Consider the following 16,690-nt stretch of genomic DNA (forward strand, 5'->3'; position numbering starts at 1 on the left):
CACAGGACAGTGTTTCTACACATGTGCACTGAGTGGAAACTACGCCTGTGTCTACACACTGTATTAATAGCCCCAAATGGGAGTATTTCCAACTCGGCTTACCTTCACTGGATACCAAAAATGCCTGTGGCCATTGCAGATTAGGATGTATTTTCCTATTTGCTTGGTTTTTTTGTTTTTTGTTTTTCTTTTTGACAGGGTCTTGCTTTCTTGGCCAGGCTCACCTCAAACTCATAGCACTAATCCTGTGGCAGCCCTCTGACTGTTAGGGTTATATTTAGTGTCTCTGTGTGAGTGTATGTGTTTGTGTGTGTGTTTTGGTTTTTCTTTTCTTTCTTTCTTTCTTTCTCCCCCCCCCCCCAGACAGGGTTTCTCTGTGTAGCCTTGGCTGTCCTGGACTCACTTTATAGACAAGGCTGGCCTCAAACTCACAGTGATCAGCCTGCCTCTGCCTCCTGAGTGCTGGGTTAAAGGCGTGCGCCACCACCGCCCAACTTAAAATTCTATTTTTGTTTGTTTATTTATTTATTTAATTATTTAGTGTGTGTGTGTGTGTGTGTGTGTGTGTGTGTGTGTGTGTGTGTGTGTGTGTTTTGGGCCAGGCACAGTGGTGCATGCTTGTAACCCCAGCACTCAGGGAAGCAGAGGCAGGTGGATCTCTGTGAGTTCCAGGCCAGCATGGTCTACTAAGGGAGTCCAGGACATCCAGGGCTACAGAGAGAAACCTCCATACTGGTTTTCATCGTGGTTCTACTAAATCATATACTCCCACCAAGACTGTCAGCGAGGCGTCTGCCTCTTCATTTAAAGGCCTCTGAGTGGATATCCTGTGAAGGGTAAAAGCAGGCTTCCAGTGCAGCTGGCCAAGCTCCAGCTCTGAGGTCTTTATCGTCTGAGGACTTTCCAAGAGTCCAGCAACGGTCAAGGAGCCATTGGGCTCTGTAAGGTTTCAGAAGCTGCCATTTCACTGCAGTCGGTTATGGAAACTCATTTCCCATCACTGGAGTTTCTCCCTGTGTTGGACGGCACAGCAGTGGCCACGGGGATGCCTGGCAGCCAGCAAAGGTAAGCCAGACTGGAAATAGCCCTCATGTGGGGCTATTAAGACAGTGTATAAACCCTGCCTTGAAAAACAAAAAACAAAAACAAAAAGAAACCCACAGTGTGTAGTCACAGGCATAGACACCACTCAGGGCACATATGTAGAAACACTGTCCTGTGTTCTTACATCCACCCATCACGTGAATCACCCGGGGTTGTGGCCTGTCTGTACACATCTAGGTCAGATCAGGGCATTAAACATGTCTAACAGCACCTGGGACAGGTTTTAATTTTTTCCTATTAGTTTTTTCCGCCATATGCACTCGACCCATCCGCACCTTTTGCCTGAGATGAAGTTCCAATCCCTAGAAGCTGAATATTTATTTCCTGGAGAGGGCAATCTGGAGGCCAAGGCCAAGATTTCAGTGAATTTTTTGTTAAAGATTCATTTATTTATTTATTATGTATACAGCATCCTGCCTGCATGCATGCTTGCCCACCAGAAGAGGGCACCAGATCTCACTATAGATGGCTGAGAGCCACCATGTGGTTGGTTGTCGGGAATTGAACTCAGGACCTCTGGAAGAGCAGACGGTGCTCTTAACCTCTGAGCCATCTCTCCAGCCCCTTGGTGAAATTACTCATACATCTTTGTCTATGCCTACTAAACCCTCAATTCTAATGCCATTCGTTTTTATTTTTCACTTAGGTCTATGATCATTTATAGAAGCTTGCCAAAATATTTGTGGTCTTCCTCGACTTTTTTGTATTATTTATTGAAGCTGTTCTGTCCTTGATTGCATCTAGAGCAGTGTTGGGTTGTTGTTGTTGTTGTTGTTGGTTTGGTTTGGTTTTTGGTTTTTCGAGACAGGGTTTCTCTGTGTAGCCTTGTCTGTCCTGGACTCACCTTGTAGACCAGGCTGGCCTCGAACTCACAGCGATCCGCCTGCCTCTGCTTCCCGAGTGCTGGGATTAAAGGCGTGCGCCACCACCGCCTGACTTAAAGGTCTTTCTAAGGCTTGTCTAAATTCCTCTGTCTGTGTCTGGGTGTTTTTCTTATCCTTGTTTATAAATCTCTCTAATTTTCCTTCTAAGGCTTAAATCTTATCAGTCCCCTTTTCCTTTGAGCGAGTCCAGAGAGCCATTATAGCTATTAAGAACAAAGTATAAAACACCAAAATGATAGTGATCATAATTGGTATTGGGACAGTTTCAGCCAAGCCATTTTGCTTTTTCACTTCCTGCTTCTTTTCCCAAGCATCTAGAGTCGCACTGCACAGGGTCCTAAAGCCTTCTACTACGGTTCTTCCCATCCCTAACTCTCCTCCAGTCCTGTCCAGATGACTTAGCAAACCTAATGGCGGCTCAGTTTGTCCACAGCTGGAGCTCTGTCTGTGAAGTTGTACCACTCCACTCCTTGGAGGGCCAAAACATTATTTTTTGTTTTTGTTTTTGTTTTTAAATCCCAACTGTTCAGTTTTACCAGTGAAGACTCAGGAACCAGATGCTGGGGTGAAAACCTGCTTAGCTCAGAGAGGCAGAGAAAGCACCCAGCTGACCTTCCTACTCAGCTCCCGTCTCAGAGGGGGAAAAAAAGCCAAAGAACTCCTTCTTTTTCTACAGAATGTCTTAGCTACCCTTCTCTCAAAGTCCCTCCTTTTTAACTTAATCCCTGTCAGCTCGTTTCTTGCTCGGCCTCTTGACCTAGGGTTAACTTTATTTAATCCTGTTACAGAAAGCTCCTGAATTAAAGGTGTGTCCTGGGGCTGAGCCCCACCATAACAATCTGTTTACAATAAACAGAAAGTTCTTGGGTTAAAGGGATGTTTTAGGGCTGAGCCACGCCAAACAAGAAACAGGTTTTTACAGTTCACAATCTCGGGGTTCACATTGGGATCAAATATCCTGCAAAAGAATCTTTCAAAGGAGCTGGAGCTCACCAAGTCAGCTAGGCTGCCTAGGCAGCAAACCCCGAGGACCCTCCCCTCTCTGATTCCCCACCTCCGGGACTACAGGCGCCCAGCGTATTCTTGCGGCTGCTGGTGATAGGAACTCACGGCCACATGCTAACCCAGCGAGCATTTACTGACTGAACCATCTCTGCAGCACTCAGCCTGCTTTTCACCTTATCTTTCACTTTAACTTTCTCCCTCCCATTTTCTCCACCTGCCCCCCCCCCACCGTCCCCAGTAGCTATGACGACTTAGTCACTTATTTGCCTCCTGTATAGAGTTTTCATTCTACAAATATTTACTGAACGTCTCTGCACCAGGGTTTATGATAAGTATATGAGATTCAAGGCTGAAAAACATCAATGCTGTCCATCCTCTGGGGTGGAGTGCCTGTTCCACAAGAGCGTCTGGCACCTCAAGTGATCTATAGCTTCCAGCTACCTTTTATTAAACCAGGAGCAAGTTCCTGTGTCACAGTCTCACTGTGTGACCCTGTCGCATGCCACAGTCATCCCCCACCCCCCACAGAAAATTTATTCCTCTCCTTTGGGTCTCGCTTTGTGCATTTGAAAGGAAAGGAAGTTGTACCAACTTGAGTTCCAAGACCTCAGCAAACTCCTTGCTTTGGTCAGTTGGCCCAAGTTTCAACCTCAACTTGGGCAACTTCGTTAATAAGAGGGGATGATGACGGCCTTCATAGGATACCGCAAACCCGCACTAGACACGGAGTCTTCCCGCTTACTCAGGCTCCCCATACTTCCGACCTCTCCCCGAGGCGCATGCGCGTTGGCGCTGCGCTCTCCCTCCGCAGATTCCGGGCTTCCGGTTCCGCCCGGACCCAGGGACCAAGACTGATGGCAGCGTCAGAGAGGTTGGCAGGAGGGGTCGATGAAGAGGCCGTGAAGGAAGAGAATCCAGCGGCTCTGAAGCCCGGGGCCGCCCCGTTCGGAAATTTCCCTCATTATTCTCGTTTCCACCCTCCCGAGCAAAGGCTCCGCCTTCTGCCCCCGGAGCTTCTTCGGCAGCTCTTCCCTCCCGAGGGTCCCGACAGGAGGCCGATCCTGGGGCTCGACGTGGGGTGTAACTCCGGGGTGAGTGACGCGGGAGGGCTCGGAGCGCCGGGAGCCCAGCAGTTGTCCAGCCTCCACGTCCTCAGTGGTGCAGGCCCGGGCGTGGCATCAAAACTTGCCCAAAGTGGGCTTTTAAAGTATAGCGGTGACAGACGTGTGCACTTCCCACCCAACCCCTGGGGCTCCACCACCAAGTCAGGAATTTTGAGTAATCTACAGTTCATTCCAAATTCCCGCCGGACCGCGGGGGAGGAGGGCGGTCTAATCTGGACTTCCGGCGTTTGCCACCCCCTGCTTTTGCTGGCCTTGGCTGGAGACTGGGGCTCCCAGAATCCGCCAAGATCCAGGGTGACAGAATCATGCCCGAAACTTAAAGCTCCAGATATCCGGTGCAGGGCAGACCTGGAGCCAGGTACATATTTACTTAAACTTGTGCTAGCACAGTACAACGGTGAACAGTAGAGAGGATCAAGAAAGAAAATAGATGATTCTGCCAGAGGAGGGAGGTTTTCAGCCACCCTTACCACCGCAGAGTATTTTCAGGAACGTAATGATTATAGCCAAACCACATGCAAAATAAAATGCCAGCCTCACCTGTTTGTAGTCACTTAGTGGATATCTTACGTGCGGCAGGCAGTCTTGCCCCATGATTGCAAATGGTTCCAAAGTTAGGTGCCACATCCCTGTCACTCCAGAGTAGGGGGTTTATAGAGTCCTTTACTATGGTGATGGCTTTTCCGGTGTAGAGACAAAGGGTGGCCATCCTCGAAAGTTCGAGGGTAGCCTGGGCTATATGAGACTCTGTTTCCAAAAACTACAATAAAAGAGACACTGGTGGATGGTTGAAGACCTTAAGGGACTCAGCTAAGGAGAGCTTCTGGATACGGACTGAAATAAGCAGCTGGGTGTGTCCGGTGCAAACCTCACCATAATACAAGAAACCAGAGGGGATAAAAAGAGAGCTCCTGAAAGGAAACAGGAAGCCACTCAAAGATTTTAAAGTTGAAAGCAGTGCTTATAAAAGCACAGTAGAGAGGACACGGTTCCAGTCGACTAAAGCGGTTGTTCCCGTGTATGCATTGATTTATCATTTTACACAGAGTCTCTCTGCGTGGCCACACCACCCTCAATGTGCAGGCCATGCCAGGCTCAGGCACACAGGGTCAGATAGGAGGGAAGCGAATTGAGGGAGGAGGAGGTTTAGCCCTGTGGTGTGGGTCCTTGTGCCTCCAAGGGTTACATTGAACTACTGTGTTAGTGTGGCTTCGCAGTTCACTACAAAGGCAGCGTCTTGGCCTTTGCCCGTGTCTCTTACGTCAGCGTGTGTTTTTAAAGTGACCCCAGGTGGCTCGTTTACCTTGTTAGACGGCCCAGCTGCCTCTTCAGAGTGCTGGCTGCTCCTGAGGACCTGAGTTCAGTTCCCAGCGCCCTGCTTGGACAGCTCTCAACCACCGGGAACTCCTGTTTCAGGGGATCACGTGTCCTCTTCTGGCCCCTCTTGCCACCTGCACACACATGGCATATGTAAGCACAGAGACACGTGCATACACATTAAAAAAAAAAAGTAAATTTAAAAATAGAAAAGCTGAAGAAAAGAAAGTAAAGCCTGGTATAAGAGAATTAACTTAAAAAAAAAAGATAATTAACTTAATGTGTGACTTTAGATAAGTAAATAACCCTCATCCATAATTGTTTAAGTTTTCTTTCTTTTTTTTTTTCTGCGACAGACCAGGCTGGCCTCAAACTCACAGAGATCCGCCCGCCTCTACCTCCGGAGTGCTGGGATTAAAGGCGTGCGCCACCATACCAAATTTCAATCCATAATTTTTAAAATGCAGAATTTTTTGTGAATTATTCTATACCTTCCTAAAAAGTCCATAAACATAAGTCCGCACTTTATGAATGACCATTGTCAGAGTAAAAGAAATAAAGAAAGCATTGTCAGTACCCCAGAAGTTCTTTATATGCCATTTCCTACTTATAAAAGGCCTCTTCAGCCACAGGTAACAACTCAACTTACTGTCTTGCTTTCGCTTTTATCTTACTCCTTTTCTAACCCCAAACGATACAGTTTTCCCACTTTGGGATTCTGTATAAAGGAAAGCTTGTGTTCCCGATATGGTGGCACACGCCTGTGATACCAGCATTTGGGAGGCAGAAGCAGGAGGACCAGGCAAACAAACAAGACAGGAGACTTGCCGCATCTTTTCACTGTGGCTTGGCTTTTCCACTCAGTAGTATGTTTTTGAAAGTATTCTATTTTGGTGCATTGAGCCAAGCTCTTCAGCGTGACACTGTTCCTAACATTCCATCTTACTGACCGGCCCGTGCTACTGCTAGTGGACATCTCAGTGGCCTCTGTTTTGTGTGACCCCTGCTACTGCTAGTGGACTAGAGTCAGATGCATCGTTAGATGGCCATGTCATTACACTCGGCTAGAAAGAGTCACAGCAGCTTTTAAGAGTGATGGCTACAGGGCTGGAGAGAGAGACGGCTCAGAGGTTAAGAGCACTGACTGCTCTTCCAGAGGTCCTGAGTTCAATTCCCAGTACCCACATGGTGGCTAACAACCATCTGTAGTGTGATCTAATGCCCATTTCTGGTGTGCATGTGTACACACAGGCAGAGCACGGTATACATAATACATTTTTTTTAAGTGATGGCTGCAGAAGTAGAGTGGGTTTCAGAAGGAGGTGCAGCAGGCTCCCACGGCAGAAATGGAGGCTGTAGAGATGAAGGCAGGACGAGAACTGCTTAAAACCCAGGCTTTGCTGGCTGCATCTGAGGAACAGACTTTTACAAGACAGTGCTCTCATTCGCTGCCTTCCTGATCAGGGATACTACTCAACTCCCCATCTCCTTTCCTTGAGACGCCCAGAAAAAGATCCTGAGTTTGCCAGTAAATCATTTAAGCTGAAAACCTGCTCTGGGCTCTGGGCTGCCTCTGCCACATCATTTGGACTATAACTTCCAACAGCTCACAGTCTGCTGTCAGTGTCGGGCGGGGTACAGGTGGTCAGGCACAGTTGCATGCATGTAATCATGTGTCCCTCAGGAGGTGGAGGCAGGGGGTCAGGAGTTCAAGGCCATCCTCAGCTATATAGTGAGTTTGAATTAAGACTGACTCAAGCCGGGCGGGGGTGGCGCACACCTTTCATCACAGCACTTGGGGAGGCAGAGGCAGGTGGATCGCTGTGAGTTCCAGGCCAGCCTGGTCTACAAAGCGAGTCCAAGACAGCCAAGGCTACACAGAGAAACCCTGCCTTGAAAAAAGAAAAAAGAAGGGAAGGAAAAGGTTAAAAATTAAAATAGAATGTAGGTTATAGGGCAGGTGCATTACAGCCTGTAGCCTCTGGTCTGCTCATGAAAAAAATAATGTATCCTCTTTAGAGCATTAAGAGCCTCACATCTGGTACAGGCAGAGGTAAGTGGCAGTCTCAAAGGATGAGAGGTTTCTTTTCCTCTCACTGCTTGAGAGCTGCGATGACAGGGCTCTTTTTTGATTCCTCTAGGATCTAAGTGTGGCTCTGTACAGACATTTCCTCTCCCGGAGCGATGGAGAGACCTGCTCCAGAGAACTCCGCCTCCTGTGTTGTGATATAGACCCAGCCCTTGTGGAGCGGGCTGAAAAAGAATGTCCTTTCCCCGACGCCCTGACCTTCATCACCCTGGACATCATGGACCAAAGGACCAGGGAGGCCCCCGTGAACTCTTTCCTAAGCCAGTTCGGGCGTTCCGTGTTCGACGTCGTGTTCTGCATGTCGGTGACCATGTGGATTCATCTGAACCACGGGGACCGCGGCCTGTGCGCGTTCCTGGCCCACGTCTCCTCTCTCTGCAGCTACCTCCTGGTGGAGCCCCAGCCCTGGAAGTGTTACCGGGCAGCGGCACGGCGCCTCCGGAAGCTGGGCCTCCGTAAGTTCGATCACTTCCGCGCTCTCGCCATCCGGGGTGATATGGCCAGCCAGGTCGTGCGGATCCTGACGCAGGACCACGACATGGAACTGGTGTGCTGCTTTGGCAACACCAGCTGGGACCGAAGCCTTCTACTCTTCAGAGCGAAGCACGCCACCACGGAGACTCAGCCAGTCCCTGCATCCCCGAGAAAAGATTCTGAAGCCAGTAGGACCGAGCAGCAAGACCAGCAAAGACAGACTGCGGAGCTTTTGTACTGAGAACTGCTCCTGCGTCCCGGAGCCATCAGGCAGCCTGGGGGCCTGGTGGGAGCCTGTGGCAAAGCGTCGGGAACAAGCCACTCAACACTGCCTCTGTTTCCCGTGTTTGGAAAAGGATGGGGCGGGCGGATGCGTTCTCAGGGCTGTGAGCTAGGCAGTACGCACGGAGACTGTGGTTCTGGGAGATGAAACCGCTTTGTTTGTTTGTTTGTTCGTTTTAGTTTTTCGAGACAGGGTTTCTCTGTGTAGCCTTGGCTGTCCTGGACTCACTTTGTGGACCAGGCTGGCCTCGAACTCACAACAATCCGTCTGCCTCTGCCTCCTGAGTGCTGGGATTAACGGCGTGCGCCACCACGCCCAACCAAAACTGCTTTTGGAAGTACTTTTGTTTGCTACTTGTGTGTGTTCAGCAAATGGTCTATCACCGGGCCTCATCTCCAGCTCCAACGCGTTATTTATAAAAATGAAAAATAAAAATAACAACGGAGTTCATCCTTGAGCTCTGTAAATCTGACTTTTCTGCGGGCATTTTCTGGACTTCCTAAGCCTGAGGCCTTGAGACAAGGCCTCAATGGAATCTGTGACGAGGTGCTGCCCTGGCTACAAGCAGTGGTTAGTACCGAGGCATCTTTCCTGGAGCAGGCCAGGTCTCTACCACAGCACTCACGGATACTAGAAAGAAGTGCTAACTAGCATTTAAAAAATACTCAGACGATGGGGGATATGGGGCCTGCCTGTAATCCAGGCACTTGGCAGGCAGGAGCAGGAGGATCTGGAGTTGAGGGGCACCTTCAGCTGCATAGTTTGAGGCTAGCCTGGGCTATATGAGTCCCTGTCTTGAAAGAAAACAAAACCAAAGTGGTGACAACAGATATTTAGGGCTTGAGGTAAAGCGTAATTGCAGAGCATTTACTTAAAAGGTTTGATCCTAGCTGTCTCATTCCCCACCAAAATAAACAAGGTTTAAGTTAGGAGCCCTGAGGCGGGCTGCGATTTGGGTCTGCAGTACAGCTCGCCAATCTTGCTTCTCCTTCCTCCCCCGTCTCCCTCTTCAGTTTCTGGACTAAGGGTCAGGCACACACTCTGCCCGTGAGCTGCAGCCCCTGCCTGCTCTTGTTGTGCTTTACTTTGAAATTTTTGTTTGTTTTGAGACAAGGCATCTACATAGTCCTGACGGGTGTGTGTGTTAGAATTGACCAGGTTGGTCTTGAATTCACTGAGCTCCTCCAGCCTCTGCCTCCCAAGTGCTTGGATTAAAGGCTCCCTGGCCTTGTGTTCCTTTATTGCCATGCTAACCACTAAAAAAAAAAATTTTTTTTTAATTTAATTTTGTTTTGTCTGTGTGTATATCTGCGCCATGTGCATGCAGTTCTCAAAGAGACCAGCAGAGGGCATGGGATCTCCTGGGACTGATCGGTGAGCACCACCACGTGGGTGTATGGATTCCTGACTCCTACAAGAGCAGCCAGTGCCCCGTCCAAGGTCCTGACCACCCACCCACACCCACACCTCCACCCACACCTCCACACCCCATACCCCCACCTCCACCCACACCCACCCCTCCCCCACGCTGGCCATTGTTAAGCTCTACGGCATTAGGTACATCCACAGTGAAGGTGTTCTGTTTTAGCAGGCACCTTGCTTCTGACACAAGTGGTAGAGACCATCTTTTTGTTTCTTTGTTTCTTTTTTGAGAGGGGGGGGCAGTTTCTTGTAGAAGAGAAGAGCCTGGAAGAGACAATCTTACGGCATTCCGTCCATCCTCCTGAGTGTTTTTCCCAGAGAAAGACCTTTTGTTCCTGTTCCTTTAACTTAACCACACCCTAATGACTCCTAAACTGGTAGCCCCCGCCCCACCCCCAGGGTCCCAAACTAGTATTTTCCTGTTTTGTAATCATTATCTCCTGAACTAGTTATTAGGCACTTCAAATCTATCATAGATCAACATATCCCAAAAGCAAACTAATCATTCCCAAACCTAATCTTAGCCCCGTTGTGACGTTCTTTTACTGCGCATGATAGAAACTTTGGCTGTCTCCTCCTCACGTTGAAACAGGTGCAAAGTCCAGCAAGTCCTGCGGATGCCATTTAAATCCTGTACACTGCATCCAATCCGTGTCCCTCTGTCGGTCTTCCAATCCGTGTCTGTCCGTCTTGTTTTCCTCTCAACCGTATCTTCCTGTGCCACCCTCCCTCCCTTTTCCACTCTATTCCCCTCCCCTAGACCTGACAGGTTGGGTCCTCCTCCCCCACCATCTGACCACAGCCTCTCAGCTCTCATCTGGATAGCCTGAACATCCTTCCTCCGTGTTCCCACAGGGCCTCTCCCCCCAAGGGGCAGGGATCAAATGCAGGCACCAGAGTTCATGTCAGAGGCAGAACCCCCCACACACACACACACACACTCTCCCCTACCCCTTCCCCATGTGGAGAATGAGCTGTCCATCAGCTATAATCTTTTTTTAAGATTTATTTGTGGCAGGGCGGTGGTGGCGCATGCCTTTAATCCCAGCAGAGGCAGGTGGATCACTGTGAGTTTGAGGCCAGCCTGGTCTACAGAGTGAGTCCAGGACACCCAGGGCTACACAGAGAAACCCTGTCTCAAAAAACAACAAAAAAAAAAAAGATTTTTTTTTTTGTACAGTATTCTGCCCGCATGTGTGCCTGCATGCCAGAAGAGGGCACCAGATCTCATTTGTGAATATACAGTAAAGACATTCGTGGAAGATAATGCCAGGCCAGGCCAGGCAAGCTGGCACACCCTTCTACTTCCAGCACTGGGGAGGCAGAGGTGGGGGGGGGGGGTCTCTGTGAGTTTGAGGCCAGTCTTTTTTACATAGAGAGTTCCAGGACAGCTAGGACTACATAGAGTTGTCTCCAAAAGAAAGAAAGAAAAAGGCAGATAAGCACATATTTTAAATGCTTGGGATGTTGTTTATTTTTGTGATAGAGCCTTGTGGCTGGCCTTGAACTCACGGCAACGCTTCTGCCTCAGTCTCCCAAATGCTGAGGCTACAGTGTCAACTAGCAAGCCTGATTGACAACTTGCTTGATCATGTTAATTACATCCCAGTAAAAGCTCACTGACTAGTGAACAATGAAGAATTCATTTCGTGGATTAGTGCAGCGCTGATAGACTCCTGGGTTTTGTTGGTTTGTTGTTGTGGGGTTTTTTTGGGGGGGCAGGGGGGGGGGACAGGGTCTCTCTGTGTAGCCTTGGCTGTCCTGGACTCTCTTTGTAGACCAGGCTGGCCTCGAACTCACGTCGATCGAGCAGCCTCTGCCTCCCGAGTGCTGGGGTTAAAGGCGTGCGCCACCACACCGGCTTCTTGTTTTTTCTTAAGTGATGATGCAGGGCTGGGGAGATGGCTCAGAGAATTAAGAGCACTGGCTGCTCTGCTGGAGGACCTGGCTAGCAGTTCATAACTTTCTGCAACTCCAGCCCTGGGGATCCAAAGCCCTTTTCTGATCTCCATGGATACCAGGCACGTGTGTCACTTATATACAAGCAAAACACCACCGAGTGTGGTGGTGCACACCTGTAGTCCCAGAACTCTGCGAGGCAGAGGCAGGTGGATCACTTTGAGTTCGAGGCCAGCCTGGTCTACAAAGTGAGCCCAGGACAGCCAAGGCTACACAGAGCAACCCTGTCTCGAAAAATCAAAAACAACAACAACAAAAACAAAACAAAAAACCCAAAATAAACCCCAAAAAACCCCAAGCAAAACACCCAGGTACATAAAAATAAAATGGAGACTGGCGCAAAACAGCACACACCTTTGATCCCAGCACTCTGGGAGACAGAGGCAGGTGGATTGCTGTGAGTTTGAGGCTGGCCTGCTTACAAAGCTAGTCCAGGACAGGTAGGGCTACACAGAGAAACCCTGGCGGGGGGGGGGAGGGGGGGGGAAGAAAGATGAATTGATTGAAAATATCCAACATTAACCCCCGTCCTTGTGTGCACACCCACACTCACATGTGTACATATGTGTACACAATAAAAAAATGACTGCATATACGTTAGAACAAAAATACTTTCCATGTTTTTGGCTGCATTTTCCACCTCCAGCAATGAGCCGTTTTATCCTTTCCCTGGTCTCTGATAGCACAGAGCCTGCTTGTGTGGGTGCTTTGATTTTGTTGCTGTTGCTTTTTCTATTACCTCAAATGTGAATGATCTTTTCAGTATCTTTCTTACATTTGCTTATTGACACAGGGGGAACATGTGGCCACCGGGACAACTTTCAGGAGTTTAGTTCTCTCTTGTGGGTTTTAGGGATCAGACTCAGTTTATCAAGTTGGTGGCAAGCACCTTTACCTGCTGAGCCATCTTGTCTGCCCTAGTTTGTTTGTTTGTTGTTGTTGTTTTGTTTTGTTGACATAGAATCTTGTCGTGTAGCTCAGGCTAGCCTCAGACTCACCACCCTGCCTCTTAAGTGTTGGATTGCCAAGGTGAGTGTTTTCTACTTTTATTTTATTTTATTTTATTCTTTAGTTTTTCCAGACAGGGTTTCTTACATGTGTGCACATGAACATGTGTGTGAATATGAAGGCTGGAGGAAAACTTGGGAGTGCCATTCCTAAGCAGCCACACCCCTTGATGTTTTTGTTTTTCAACTGGCTCTCACTATATAGCCTTAGTTGGCCTGGAAGTCTATGTAGACCAGGCTAGACTCAAACTCACATAAATCTACCTGCCTTTGCCTCCCAAGTGCACGGGCCACTAGTTGTTGCAATGTTGTTTTTGTTTTTAATATTTACTTTGTGTGTATTTTATGTAAACGGATGTTTTATCTGAAGGTACGTCTCGCACATCAGAGGAGAACATCGGAGCCCATGGGACTATGGGTAGAGTTGGTTGCGAGCCACTGTGCTCATGCTGGGACTTCAACTTAGGACCTTCGGGAGAGCAGCCCCTGCTTTTAACCACAGAGCTGTTTCTCCAGCCCTGCACTGCAACTTTGTTTTTGTTTTTTTTACTTTGAAAATGTGTGTGTACAGACACTGTGCCATGGGTGCATGTGGAGGTCAGAGGTCAACTTTCAGAGGTTGTCTCTGTCCTCGCACTTTGAGATGGGATCGCTCTTGATTCTCCTTAAAATTAAACCCTGCCTTCCTGAAGCTGATTAAACACCTCTCACGGACACCCTGTTGCCTCATTCATCTGTATCTGCCTAGTTGTTTTTGTTTTGTTTTGTTTTTTCTCTAACAGCACAGCCAAGATTCTTGGAAGATTTAAACACTTCCTGTCTCCATTACTTACTATGTACATCTTTCCCAACCGTTCAAAATCTGGTTTTGCCGGTCTCCGGTGGTGTGTGGCTAAAGTCAACAGGAACGTCTGTCTGGACCCGACCTCCAAGGCTGTGGGAACTGGTTGCTCCATGCACAGCTGGCTTGTGCTCTGGTGATGGCAGTCCTCTGGACGCCCTGTCTAATCGGCCTTCCTGGGGGCTCTGTCCCGGCACCCCTCCACTCTGTGGCTTCAGTCGCCCCCAGTTCTAATGAGTCATAGATATCTTTAGTCCAAATCGTCTTGAGCCTCAACATTATTGATCTGAAAGCCTACGTTACTCCTTCCAAACTTTTTTTGAAGGTTTTATGCATATGGATGCCTTACCTTCATGTGTGTCTGTGCACTACACACCTGCCTGGTGTCTGCTGGGCCAGAAGAGGGTATCAGATTCTCTGAAACTGGAGACGCAGAGAGTTGTAAGTCTCCACATGGGTGCTGGGAATCAAACCCAGGTCCTCTAGAAGAGCAGCCGGTGCTCTTAACCTCTGAGCCGTCTATCTTGCCCCACCTCGACCTTTTTTCCCCTGTATATATTCACTGTACCTACTGCTGGGCATCATACAGACATGTTTCCTGACCACGTGCATCCTTTTGTGCCAGACTTTTCCTCCATTTCTGCTCATCTCCTCCTTTTCCGAGTTGCTCTTCTGCTGTCATGTCCTATGTAGAGATGAGTTTTAGCATCCCAACCTTTTCACATGGTGGTGCGATTTTCTGTGTTGGATGGTACAATACTGCACAGATAAAGATTGTCTCAGGGAACCTGTCCTGTCCTAAGAATTGAGGTTAATATGCAGCACATCTGTATCCTCTCCTGAGGAACAGCAGCAGCCGCGAAGGGAGCACTCACCCTGGACAGGCAGCGGCCGGGAAGGGAGCACTTACCCTGGACAGGCAGCGGCCGGGAAGGGAGCACTCACCTTGGACAGGCAGCGGCCAGGAAGGGAAAACCCAGACCACATCACTTCTCACTTTTCTCTCAAATTGTTATAAATATTTTCTGTCTTGTGTCCCTGACTTCAGTCTTATCTCTGTCCAAACTGTAACCACAGCAATCCTTCCAAAATACAGATCTAAAGCCAGGGGTGGGTGGTAGCACATGCCTTTGATCCTGCCACAGGGAGACAGAGGTGGGCAGATCTCTGTGAGTTTGAGGCCAGCCTGGTCTACATAGAGAGTTCCTGGACAGCCAGGGCTATACAGTGAGACCCTTTCTCAAAATAAACAAGCAAAACCCCAAGAACAACCCCCCCCAAAAAAAAACCCAAAAAATATAAATCTGATCATGTAACCCTCCAGCTCTCCTCCCAGGCCTCACTTAAAACCATGCAAACACTCTGCTTGCTCTTAGGACTAAGTACACTTTTCACATTGCTTACGTGTCCACAGTCATCCCTGGGGCCTACCCTAACACTATGTACCATGCCTGGCATACAATAAAAAGCTCAGGGAAAACGTGAACCCAGGACCTCACACATACTAGGCAAGCACTCTACCACTCGCCCTTTATTTACTTTTTATTTTGAGAGAGGGTCTCATTTAGTCACCTAAACTGACCTTTGAACTCACTCAAGGGAAGCCTTGAATTTGTGACCTTCTTGAACAGCAGGGACTCCAGGCCTGGACCACTGGCCCCAACTCCAAGGAGAAGTTCAAGGATGTGAGCAGATCCATTTCATCTTTACAGGTGAGAGATTTCAAAGGATCTTGGCCAAGGCTTTTACTCCTCTGGAGAAAATGAACCAAACACGAGCCAGCCAGCTTTCTTCCTCCTACTAGGCAGTAGTGGCATCTAGACTGTGACCTGGAGTTGGTCCAGCTTGAAGAATAAGCCAGTTAGCAACCTGACCACCAGGAGTTCTAAACTTGGGTCACCTTATCAACCAGGACGAGGACGACAGTAAAGGGACTGTGACATCAACCTCTGAGGACGGGAGACACCCAACATCAAATGGTCGACCACAAAGTATTAAGGCAGGGAATGAGGGAAGATGGCTCTTGCCAAGGACCAGGGTTAAGTCTCAGCACTCCCAAGGTGGCTCACAGTCATCCACAATTCAGTTCCAGGGGGATGTGATGCCCTCATGTGACTTCTGTGGGCAATGAGCACCCAAGTGGTACACAGGTACACAGACAGGCAAAACACTCTTTAAACACCAGTAAGAGTGTGCTATGTGTGAGTGGGGAGGGTGTGGCTCCACGACGTCATCTTACTGTGTGCACAGCTATGCCACACCATCTCAATGCTTTGTAAACAGCAGCCTACAGCCCCAGACACCCAAGAAGCTAGCTCATCTTATAACCAAGGAAAGGGTGTTATTGGTGATTGGAGAATCAACCTTGCAACCTCACAATTTTAATAAAGTGATTAGTAAAACTCAATCAAAATGTAGTAAGCCTCATCAAGGAAAATAATCGTGGAACTGCTAGAGTTTCCGCCTTTCATCTCTAAGGATAAAGGCGTGCGAAGCATAAAGTCAGCCCACATCTGATCACCAAAATACCGAGTGTCCGAGAGCCCGAGGGAGGGCAAGGACATGGACAAATGTTCTGCCTGTGTTTATTAAATAAGGATAAACACATAGATGAAAAGAACCCCATTTAGATGTTTGCTTCCAAAACTTCAGTTACTTGCAAACATTCCAAAATAGTTAAAAATGCCTGACAGACTTAAGACTTCCAAGGCACCGGAATACACCGGACACATCATTTGTATTGGACGTTTGTGCCCTCTGACGGAGAGCGAGGTCTGATTTTTGTTAGGCTCCCATGACTAGTCCATTACTCCCTATTTAATAACTGTTGGATAACTGGGCAAGGATTACTCAGTCCCGTGCTGTCCCAAAGATGCCACAATCGGGCATCGAGAAATAGGGTGAAAAGCGAATGGAAGGCCATGGATTTGGCTCCAGGATAGAGTGTCTGCTTGGCTTGTGCAACGATCTGGGCTTGGTGGCACACCCGCAATTCAAACTAACAGCCGGGAGGCTGAGACAGGACAGAGCGTTTGAAACCCGCTGACTCACACAGTGAGACCCTGAGGTTTTGTTTGTGTGTAAATCCTAAGTGATCCCTTTACCTACACACTCATCCCCTCTGCACAAAGCCTCTTGCGGTAACTTCCCCCACTTCCTACCAAGGAGGTGCACTGCCATC

At 48.6% G+C, this 16,690-nt stretch overlaps 1 protein-coding gene across 1 annotated transcript; it reads left to right on the top strand.

The window, feature by feature from the left end:
* Positions 1 to 3,757: 3,757 nt before the first annotated feature.
* BCDIN3D (BCDIN3 domain containing RNA methyltransferase) lies at positions 3,758 to 9,565 on the top strand. The gene is made up of 2 exons (XM_084750157.1): positions 3,758 to 4,084; positions 7,576 to 9,565. The coding sequence occupies exons 1-2, from the start codon at positions 3,773 to 3,775 to the stop codon at positions 8,236 to 8,238; spliced, it is 975 nt and encodes a 324-aa protein (XP_084606283.1). The 5' UTR covers positions 3,758 to 3,772; the 3' UTR covers positions 8,239 to 9,565.
* Positions 9,566 to 16,690: the final 7,125 nt, after the last annotated feature.

Source organism: Acomys minous (assembly GCF_964271855.1).
Source record: "Acomys minous genome assembly, chromosome: 12".
Taxonomy (NCBI): domain Eukaryota; kingdom Metazoa; phylum Chordata; class Mammalia; order Rodentia; family Muridae; genus Acomys; species Acomys minous.

Coding starts and splice junctions, on each gene's coding strand:
- BCDIN3D (XM_084750157.1), top strand. CDS start 3,773: ATGCGCGTTGGCGCTGCGCTCTCCCTCCGCAGATTCCGGGCTTCCGGT. Junction 4,085..7,575: donor ACGTGGGGTGTAACTCCGGG/GTGAGTGACGCG, acceptor TGATTCCTCTAG/GATCTAAGTGTGGCTCTGTA.